Raw genomic sequence first — 11,577 nt, forward strand, 5'->3', positions numbered from 1 at the left:
AGACGCACTAAAGTGGACTGTTCTACGGAGTAGCAGCTGTCATTGTGTTCTGTTATCCTTCTACGCCGCTTATTACTATTATTACTGTTTTCTCACTCATCATTGCGGCATCTTGGTATTCCGGATCCCAGGATTTCGGATTCCCACTAAAGTTGGGGTTTGCCATTGCTATTTGGAGAAGCCCATATTCATGGCATTTGGTGATCATGATGAGAATATGAAGATGCTTAGTGTTTCTCCTTCTCCCCCACCCAAATAAGGCAACTGTTTCTTTTTTCTTAATCAAGTCTGCACTGATGCACCAGAGGCCTGGTGGTGTATATCATTCCTGAGATTTCTCTTGTCTGACGCCACAGCTCCTTTAGCTTCTGTAGGCTTGACTAATGACAGCTGAAATTGACAAAGCCTGCAGAATTATAATCGCCAGCCTCAGCTGGGAGATAGTTATAGACCCTCCTACATTTATTTAACAACAAAACATTACCTCACTCCCTCCCCCCCCCAACACCAGCCTAAGTTTCTCTTAAGTTCCACCGCCTGCACTGTACTTACAGTTTACAGCCTTCTCTGAATTGCGGGAACTAATAAACGTTTTATTAAAAGGTTTTGATGGATTCACCTTTGGGATTAACTAAGATAATAGTTTATTGCACTGTGAAAGATTAAACTGAGAGTACCCTGGTGGGGAGAAAATAAACATTACAAATAACAAAGCTCCTCTTTAAGCATAATGCACCATTGTTCCCAGACTCAAAATATAACTCACATGAATTTTTTTTAAAGGAATTCAAATAGCGTTTGATATTAAAAGGTAATTAGAATATTCTTCCTAGGCAGTCACAAATATCTGTTTATGTATTTCACATCTTTCCTTGGTGGCTTTTTGGGGTGGGTAGGTGGCGGTGGGTTTGCAGTGTCTGATCGATCAGAAGATCAAATTAAGCCGGAATGGTCATGGATGGGCGTCTTGTACATAGAAAGGGGAAGGTTAATGGACTAAAAGGATCCCAGAGTGATCATTCTGTAAATGGGCTCGATGTCTCCCTTGTAAAGCAGGTTCTCCCACACATCCAGTCCTCCAAATTATTTGCACTTCCATAGAGCTCAGTAGAACCTACCTCCCCTGCAATTAGGTGGACGAGAGTCGCCTGGATCGCCTTAAAACACACATGCACACATTTTAATGTAGGGTCCCGTCTCTCCACTCCTTGCTGTCTGTACTTTCAGAAATAATTAAATGGAACATACCCAATGCATTCTAACGAGAGAGGGAGGGAGGGAGGGAGGGAGGGAGGGAGGGAGGGAGGGAGGGAGGGAGGGAGGGAGGGAGGGAGGGAGGGAGGGAGGGAGGGAGGGAGGGAGGGAGAGAGAGAGAGAGAGAGAGAGAGAGAGAGAGAGAGAGAGAGAGAGAGATTCATTTACGCACACCCATGTTCAAATATCTGGAGCCCTATGTTGCTGCTTTTTTTTTGTGGAAGTACCAAACAATATTTATTTTCAGTGTGCATGTAAAGTATATGCAATATATTAAAATCTATAGCCCTTTTCAGTATCTACAGACGCACCACAGTTTAGCTACGTGTATGTATATATGAATCTATCCCAGAACGTGCCCCGTGGTACTCGTGTGTACATTCACACGCCTGTGAATATATAAACTGGAAAACGCAGGCATAAAATCATAGAAAACAGTCGTGTTGCCAAGTATTTCTTTGAATAAGATAAGGGCCTACTTTCGCGAGGAAAATGGCATTCATTAAAGAAGCAGGGCAAAAACGCTTTTAGTAAGGGGGTAGGTATCCAATCCATCACAACCTTGGGAGCAAAATCTGGCAGGTCTCCCGCAATTAGGCTGTGCACACCTACACACGTTTCCCGAAGACCATTGAGGTGTAATGTTTTCTCTGACCTTTACTTGGGGGGAAAGTGAACAGTGCCAATTGCCCTCTATCCCTGCATCATATCCCGCGGCACCATATCCTATTGCTCCGTGCTTAAGGATATCAATTGCCACGCAGTTCCCAAGCATTTCTACATCTTTCTAATCAGAAGGATCTACGGGGAGACTCTGCTACACCTTCCTGTTCGTGGACAGCATCACACTTCCACGTGGAAGTGCCCCCCCCCCCAGTGACACGGAGCATTTATGCTCTTTGTGGATAAAAAGTTTGTAGTATGAATGTTACATCACTGTAAGAGTTCATAGATCGATATAACCAATAAAATGCAGTCATTAAAGAGAAATCCTATAGCATCAAAAAATTGTCACCTAAAAGACACTGCAGACATTGAATTCGAGGTTATGTTAGAAACTGGTGAGCTGGGGGATTTCCATTTTATTTTCACACACACACACACACACACACATATTCCTGCTTTTATTCTGTCACGGAACCTAAGGGGTCATGGCATACATGTGGTTTCCAGGTGGTCACCCATCCAAGCGCTGATCGTATCCAGGCTTGCCTTAGCAAGCTGGTGGATCTTGAAACCAGTTACTGTCCATCCAGAGACAGACAGTTGCTTTCTGTGAGAGCTGCTTCACATGAAGGTCCTGGAGAGTCTGCACATGGGTGTTCACACTGGGCAACTGGAACATCATGAGACGATTTACATACATCAGCTGAGACGAAGGACCACAGACAGAAATTTCATATCCCCTGCCATTGTCTTAAAAAAAAAGACACATAGTTTCCAAAAAAAGTCAGTTCAGACGTGCAGTACAGTTCTTCGCAGGGAGAGGCAGGGAACGAAGCACATGTCTGCATGAATCAGCTTCCTGACTTCTCCAGCCACATAAAGAAGGAACCTCAATTTTCATTTCTCAGTATCTATTAAAAATGTAGCAAAACACTACTTTATAGCGCAAACCTATGCATGTCTACTCACAAGTATGCCCCGCTCTGTTCAGTGGGTCTTACTCCCGGGTAAGTGGGTGTGGGATTGCGGTGTGACCCTTTCTGCTACTACGAAATTGTGCTGGGTGCCACCAACCCAGCAACCCCAGTGGTTGTTTTTTTTGTGTTTTTTTTTAATGTAGCAAATGTTCTGCTTTTTTAAAAGCCACCTCCCTTGCTGAGCCAGTCTTAGGTTCTGTAAAGCGTAGTTGTCCGCGCCTCCCCCCACCAATTAATATTATAACTGAGCCAAGGAAGGAATTATAAATCTGGGTGTGCTAATTCTTTAAAGAAAGCTATTGCCAGTGTCGTAAACAGCAGCAGCAGCCTAATTTGTGTACGTGTTTACGCAGCGCATAATAAATGTCAGCTCCCCCCCCCCGTGAATTTTCTCATGGACATCTAAGGAGTTTTCCTTCTCTTTTCCTGATTTCCCCTTTTCTCTTCTTTTAAGTCTCCTGCTTTCCTTATAAGCTACTCTGCGTGTCCTGCAACAGGGTGATAAGATACGCATCAGCGGTATTTATAGGGCTCGAATGAGGGGGGTTCTCTGTGTTTCTGTAATTGGACGATTTTGAAATCCTTATCTCGGTTCTCAAAAGACAAAACCCTCACAGGTTTTCAGTCTTCAATGATTAGGGGATCGGCCCCTCCCCCAGAACCGGCAAACTATGGAACTCAGCATTCGGAGTCAAAGTAAATACTATATATTTTGAACTGTATAAAACCAACAGCCAGGTAGTTCCTAAAGGAGGTTTGGGCGCAATCCTATACTATTTTACCTGAGAGCCAGTCCCATTGAACTCAATGGGACTTACTTCTGAGTAAGCAGGTATGAGCTTGCTTTGCTTAATGACCGACCTTCATGCAAACGATTCACAGCAAATTATACAATACAAAGAAATTTAAACAATTGCCTCTCCCCCATCCTACTCCGCCCCAGTGCTAAAACCAACTTTAACATTTTAATACGTGTGGATTAATTGTTCAACCTTTTCTTTAAAATCTATATGTAGTCCTAAGGGATTTGGTACCATGTTTATTTTAAAAAATCGCTCACCAAGCTTAGCTGCATACACTCTGTTGTTAGCTATAGGTATGTCTATTATTATTATTATTATTATTATTATTATTATTATTATTATTATTATTATTAACAAAACACCCCAGTAAAGCAAACATGATTCCTACCCAGCTGAAAATTATTGTTTGGACTCTGGAGTAGAGCTAGTCTTGAAGAGTTCATGAACTGAGGCTCTTCGGATAGCCCCCCCCCCAAAAAAGAATAAATAAATAAATGGATTTGCAATATAGATTCGAATCTGGCTTCAGCTGAAAGGGTGAAACAGGCGGGCTAGCGGGGAGGGAGGGAGGAGAAGGCGGGCGGGGCGATGCTTTCGCCCAAATCAGATTTTGTTATTGTTTTGAGTGGGTGAAAGGGGTGGGATGGGGTGGGGGTGGGGGTGTAAGGAAAGGGAAAAGAAAAACCAACAATTTCTCCAGCATAAAAATGAAACATCATATTCGTTTGCCTTTGGGCTTCATTTTTTCCCTTCTACATTATAACTAGTTATTGAACTCGCTAGAAGATCTAAAGGCCATTTGCGAGGAGACAAATTTCAATGGAGGTTCCCCATCAATAACTCCTTGGCAGTGACCTATTGGATCAAGTCAAACAGTTGAGGTGAAATTCAGGTCACGCCGTCTAAGCAATATTAAAATGCGTCCACTTTTTAAAAAGCCACTTTCAACGAGATTTGAAGAAAATTGAATTCCTGGGAGAGGGAGGGAGGGATAAATGGGGGGTTGGGTGGGGGTTGGGGTGCTTGCGGAAGAGGGAAGGAGAAGATGGTTTGCATATATGTGCTTTTTCGAACAAACAGGAAGAGTTCGTTTTTAAGGGTTTTAAACGGAGGAATAAATATTTATAGGCTTTTGCTTTTGGGAGAACCTACAAGGGGTAATGTGGTTGTGGGTATTTTTATTATTATTATTTTCTACTTCTGGTGACATGCTTTGGTTATTCAAATCGGTTTGCACCAACTCATTACTTTTAGTGACAACAGATTTAAAGAATAATCAATTAAACATTTGCATATTTCTTTGCATAAATTAGACCTGTCTCTTTTCATTGTGGGGAACAAGGGGGGGGGAGAACACCCAGTGATTTTGTGGCACTTAATGCTTTTGTTTTTAACTTTTGTTTTCAAATGAAAGTGTAATTATTATTTTTTGTGTTTCATGGTATCATAGAAAGACCAACTTTATAAAGATATACCCCCGCCTCCACCAGAAAAAAAGCTGTATTTTCACTCCCTTCCACAAATGCACACTTTTAAAATCCACTCTTTGAACTTCTTGGAGGATGGTGATAGTTTCTAGAAGAGGGTACAATACAGGCACTGAAGTTAGGAGCGAACCCAATTTCAAATTGCGGGGGGGGGATGGGCGATGCAGAAAATGCATTCTTGGATCTGAATATTTAGTCAGAGGGGATTTTCATTCATTCATTCATTCATTCAAGATGAACCTTCCTTCTCAGCACTGCATTTTAATACTATATATTTAAAAGCCTTATAATAAACTGAATCTAAAACATTGGCGAGGGGGGCTGTCCTCTCTACATGGCCCCAGTGAAGTTTAGTTGGACTGCAGCCGATTTTTTATGAACTGACCATTTTGTATGTCTCTCCATTTTTTTAAGGGGGAGGTAGTTATGCGTGTGACCTTAGCTAGGATGTGGCTTTCGTGACAAGGGGCTTCGTATTATTATTAGTATTATTATGATTACTAAACAATGAAATAGCAAAATCTCAGTGGCTAGGCACTCCCCCCTCCCATGCACAGATTGCAAATGGCTAGAGGTGTAGGTTACCAAGCGGTCAGTATGGTAATGGCTCGCACAATGAATCCGCGGGGACAATGAACACTTATTTTTCTTCCGTACTGTCAAGTAGGCGCTTTGTACTCAGAAATGGTCCTGAAAATGGTAACCAGATAGACACACCAGCTTTGCAACCCGCTTCTTGGCTAGGCTGGGAATTAAGGGCCAGGACTTATTTAATCGAGGTGTTGTTGTATTTCCCTGATGATGACGACGACGACGATGATGATGATAGTAATAATAATCCGGTTTTGCCGACATTGTTCTGCGGGTGGGAGAAACGGAGGCCAATGGGAGAGAAGTGGGAGGGGTACTGGAGAGACAAAAGAGGTTTGTGCCCCACTAATTCCCCCCCCCTCCACACTTTCTTGGAGCCTTCTTTGATAGAGACAATAAAAGGGAACTCTTCCAAACACTTAAGAGGGGAATACATGCCCCCTCTAAAAATAGCTTTAAGAAAAATATAAACTTAAGAAACTAATGCCTATTTTAACAAGGAAAGCAGAAGGCCAGTTAAAATAAACTACAGGAATGAAGTGAAATAAAGAAAGAAAGAGCAATCAAGTCCACTGGGGAAAATAATATATATATATATATATATATATATATATATATATATATATATATATATATAATATTTTCCCCAGTGGACTTGATTGCTCTTTCTTTCTTTATTTCACTTATATATATATTATATATATATATTATATATATTTATATATATATTATATATTATATATATATAATGATTCAAGATGCAATCCTGTCTATACTTCCTGTGTACTTTTTTTTTTTAAAAAAAAAAACTTTCACATAAACATATAGAACAGGGGTCAGCAAACTTTTTCAGCAAGGGGCCGGTCCACTGTCCCTCAGACCTTGTGGGGGGCCAGACTATATTTTGGGAAAAAAATATGAACGAATTCCTATGCCCCACAAATAACCCAGAGATGCATTTTAAATAAAAGGACACATTCTACTCATGTAAAAACACCAGGCAGCCCCCACAAAAAAACCAGAGATGCATTTTAAATAAAAGGACACATTCTACTCATGTAAAAACATGCTGATTCCCGGACCGTCCGCGGGCCAGATTTAGAGGGCGATTGGGCCGCATCCGGCCCCCGGGCCTTCATTTGGGGACCCCTGATATAGAACCTTATTTTCACATTTTGCTTCTGGATCCTGTGTATACATTTACTGGGGTAAGCGTCACTGAGTTCAAAGAGACTTACTCCTGAGTAACTGTGCATACAGCCTGGCTCTCTGCACACTTACTCGATTTGCAGTGTGATTTGAAAGGAAGGAAGCTCTGTTGTTATGAAAATTACTCAACTTCTAATGGATTATGTTCAGGAATGGTAAAGTTGCCCTTTCATTCATGCGCATCTACACAAATAATTAAAAGTGCAAATATCGAAGGGTAGGTTTAGGTGCAGATTATTAGGATGACCCAGGAAAAGAAAAGAAAAAAACCACCCACCAGGAATGTTGAACTACATAAGAAGCTGGTGGTTCCAAGTTTCTAGCACGTTCTTACTGTAGGCCGCCTACTCAGGAGTCCCTTTTGACTTCACTGGAAAGTAAGAGCCACGGAGTTTATAGGGATTTACTTCCTACCGGTAGTAAGTGTGTTTAAGACTGCACCCTCAACTTGTAGATCTTCCTTTTCTCCCTCCCTCCCTCCCTCTCGTATAATTTGAATTATGCTGAAATTAATTAATAATGGGTCCAATCCCTCCAATGTCCAGCATTTTAAAATCCCACCGAATTCAACTGCAGAGAGCTAAGTAGATGCTTAAGAGAGACAATGAGACTACTGAGAGAGTGTATGCAAGGTCTTTTAATCAATCAGTAAAAGGCTGTATAAATACTAACCACTGCTGCTGCTGCTGCTGCTACTGCTACTACTACTACTATTACCAGTAGTAGTAACAGCAGCAGAGCAACACAAGGGGAGCTCATGTTAATGAAATCACGGTTATACATCTCATGGAATGAGGAAATAGTAGCTATGGCAAACACGATCTCTCTCTCTCTCTCTCTCTCTCTCTCTCTCTCTCTCTCTCTCTCTCTCTCTCTCTCTCTCTCTCTCTCTCCCTCCCTCCCTCTCCCTCTCTCTCTCTCTCTCTCTCTCTCTCTCTCTCTCTCTCTCTCTCTCTCTCTCTCTCTCTCTCTCTCTCTCTCTCACACACACACAGTATCATAAAAACTCTGAGAACCCGCCCAGAGTTCAGTAGTAGTAATAGTAGTTGCAGCAGCCAGCAGTACAATCACTCTGCCACTGGAAACAACTAGACACGTGCCAACATTTTTTCTGGACTGTTCACAATGATTTTTAAGGAAAAACAGCAAAAGGAAATAAAATTGCCTCAGCTATCCACGTGCTTTGGCCAGTATTATTCCTATTAAGTATGCATGTCAGTTAAGACTACCAAAATAAAATAAAATAAGAATGGCAGAGTTCCCCTTTTTATGCAGAATGAGTTGAACGGGCAGAGTTAAATGTAAGCGATCACATTTGCCTGGGGGGGGGGGGGGAGGCCAAAATAATACCTCTGACATTCATTTCTCTATTCTTAGGCTGAACCGCCCTCTTCCTCCTCTTCAGGAATCAACCAGTCCATAAGCAAACAGGTTGACAGATGGATTGAAAGCTACCCATGTACGGTCCTTATACAGAGATTGGGGGGGGGGGCACCAGAAAAAAGCAGCAAGGAGGGACTTGCCCGCTTACTTAGTGAATGCATTGATATAATAATAATAATAATAATAATAATAATAATAATAATAATAATAATCCAATAGGAATCATAAATGTTAATAGCTATCAAAAAAAGTGGAAGGTTGTCTTCCATAGCTCGGTTCCCAAAGTTGTGAAAGCATGGATCCCATCTTGATAAAAAAAAGCAAGGGATCATCTCAGAAATATGCATGCTCTACCTGGAAAGGGCTTGGCTTGTTAAACGACTTTTTAGGAAGTCTTGACAGCTGCTCTCTTTTCCCTCACGTCACATCCATGAAAAACAAAACAATCCCCAAAACAAAACAAAAAGACATTCAGGAACACATCAGTGGGGGAGGGGAATACGCTTCCCACCTTCCCCCAGTACCACAAAGGCCACATTTACCAGTCGTTCATATGCACCCTGTAGAATCGAAGCTGTGTGTGCGCCTCAATCACAAATTCATCTCTAGGGGAGTATATGGACGATGCAGAGCCTTGTCCGGCTTCCTTTGATTTCCCCTTAACTGCTAGAGTTATAATTAAGCTCTCAGCTATCCAGGGGAGTGTGTGTTTGAGTTCCTTTAAAATACACATGCATTCTGAGGAAGGGCAAACAGATTCAAAGTGTGTGTGTGTGGTGGGGCTTTGCTACAGCTAGATCTTGAATAAATAGTTAAAATATCAGGGAAGGTAGTGCTTCTGATAATAATTGCGGATTATTTTCTTGGATAGAAGGAACAGCAGTCATCGCAAACAAGCTCACACAAGCCCTTGCCAGAGAGAGAGAGAGAGAGAGAGAGAGAGAGAGAGAGAGAGAGAGAGAGAGAGAGAGAGAGAGAGAGAGAGAGAGACCTAACAATTTCAAGTGACTGATTTATGGCGTTTTACAGCCCCATAAAAACTGTTACAACCAGCCCAGAGCCTCCGACACCGCTGGCACATTTAGTCTAATAAATAAAACATAAACAGTTAACTTTATGTGTCACTTTTATTGTTATCAAGTAAAATATTGCAATGCCCTGCAAGCTATGATTTTCAACTATAATTGTTATCAAGCAGTACAAGGGATTAATCCGACTCTCTGTGCCCCATCTTCTTAATGTAAGCTATAGATAAAGCCCTTAACTGCAATAACTGCACTCTTTAAAATGTTTGCATCACAGCTTAGCTCCTTTAACCTACCCAGGGGTCTGTTTATACAGGCATATTGGGAAGGGGAGGAAAGGAATTTAACCGCGCCTTACTTTTTTCTGTCCACCCCCCCAAGCTCCACAAGGAAGTCAAATGTTCTGAATGGACTTTAGACACATGCTTTCCCATTCATCCGTGGCTATGGAGGGGGAATCATGACTACAGTAAATCTTGTACGGGGATCCATATTTCTTCTTACCTACCTACCTGCTTCCAGACTGGATGGGAATGTTTGTGTGTGTGTGTTATCTTTTTCCATAATCATAACAAAACCGAGCCTTCCATTATTTAACCTGGCAAGAACTGAAAAGCACATCTCTGCTAGTTTCCCACCACTACCAGCACCTCATAAACTTTGTGTTCCCCCCCAAAAATGGTCAGCATTGGGTGGCTGGTGGTCTTGCCATCTGGCTGGCTGGAACTTCTAGTTGTTTCAGCTCACAGGCACTAGCAAGCTTCTCTTGCAACCAAGGCAGATCACCCTAAAGCAAAGGTTGATGAGCATTTCTAAAGAACTCCAAATGACGCAAAGATGATTTGCATACCCCGCTTCTCTTTCTCTCTCCCCGCCCCCCACTCCCCACATCTCCTTGCCTCCCAGGTAACCTGCCTCCTCCTTTGTGTCTCTTCAACAAACAATTGGATTACAAATACTGAACTGCCTTCTAGTTTTCGGGTTGTTTGTATTGTGCGTAGGGGGTGGGTGGGTGGGGGGGAGACTAGTACTGCAGACAATGACACTAACCATGTCCTGGGGGGAGGAGGGAGGGAGGCAGGCGGGGGTACCTCATTTCCCCAACAGCTTTTCTTTAAGGTGAAGCAAGCATAACGATTTCAAGCATGCTTCACTATAAGCAGTGCAAAATGTTACTAGTTCTTCCAGATTAACCCTCATTTAGCTACTGGATCCCTACAAGAGAGGACTTGCTGTGTACCTGAAAAAGGGGGTGGGGTGGAGAAGAACGCAGGAGCTTTCCCTGCACACCATCTGTCTGCCAAATAAATGAGTTTCCTTCCATTATCCTTCCATTCACTTACGTTTCCTTTTTAAGAAAAGAACGTTCTGTTTGGCAGCAAGATAACCTCTTACACACACACACACACACACACGCACGCGCACCTCTTTTTCTGAGTTTAAGGGGACCTCACAAACAACAACAAGATCACGCACACGCACAGAGGCACACGCACACACTCGCGCACACACAAATTGGATACATTTTGAATAAGCTTTTGGTTCCTTATCCGGGGACTAGCTCGGCTGGCGTGATTGGCGCATATAGTCACATGGTGAAACTAACTTTACGGGGTCGCCAGCTAGTAGGAGGGTTTTATGGAGCAGAAAAACGACAAAGCGAGAAAAATTATTTTCCACTCCAGAAATTAATGATCATGAGCTCGTATTTGATGGACTCTAACTACATCGATCCGAAATTTCCTCCATGCGAAGAATATTCGCAAAATAATTACATCCCAGACCACAGTCCGGAATATTACAGCCGGACTAGGGAGTCCAGTTTTCAGCATCATCACCAGGAATTGTACCCTCCACCTCCTCCACAGCGACCCAGCTACCCCGAGCGCCAGTACAGCTGTGCCAGCCTCCAAGGTCCCGGCAACCCCCCAGCTCATCAAAGGGGCCATGGACCACCACCCGGAGGCCACCATCTCCCCGAGAAACCACAGCAGCTCTGTGACCAAACGGCTCTCTCCAGCGCAGCCACCTCGCCAGCCCCAGCCCCTCCAGCCTGCAACCAGCAAAACCCCGAGCATCCTAGCAGCACGGCCACTAAGCAACCCATAGTCTACCCATGGATGAAAAAAATCCACGTCAGTACTGGTAGGCAACTTTTCTCTCTCTCTTTCTCCTTCCTTCT

General features: G+C 42.8%; 3 protein-coding genes across 4 annotated transcripts in view; all 3 read left to right on the forward strand.

The window, feature by feature from the left end:
* Positions 1-11,577, forward strand: part of HOXC10 (homeobox C10) — a 130,009-nt gene that overhangs the window by 70,625 nt on the left and 47,807 nt on the right. The window lies entirely within an intron of this gene.
* HOXC4 (homeobox C4) overlaps positions 1-11,577 on the forward strand; it is a 57,880-nt gene that overhangs the window by 38,697 nt on the left and 7,606 nt on the right. Inside the window, exon 2 of one of the 2 annotated variants that reach the window (XM_060272071.1) lies at positions 11,264-11,540. In XM_060272071.1, coding sequence (XP_060128054.1) covers positions 11,264-11,540 — 277 coding nt within the window. Of the gene's footprint in view, positions 1-10,425; positions 11,541-11,577 lie in introns of those variants that run through there. The other variant, XM_035100151.2, reaches the window with a different exon arrangement.
* The window catches only part of HOXC5 (homeobox C5), a 75,793-nt gene that overhangs the window by 16,409 nt on the left and 47,807 nt on the right, over positions 1-11,577 (forward strand). The gene's annotated exons all lie outside the window — the stretch shown is intronic.

This window comes from Zootoca vivipara, chromosome 2, assembly GCF_963506605.1.
Source record: "Zootoca vivipara chromosome 2, rZooViv1.1, whole genome shotgun sequence".
NCBI lineage: Eukaryota > Metazoa > Chordata > Lepidosauria > Squamata > Lacertidae > Zootoca > Zootoca vivipara.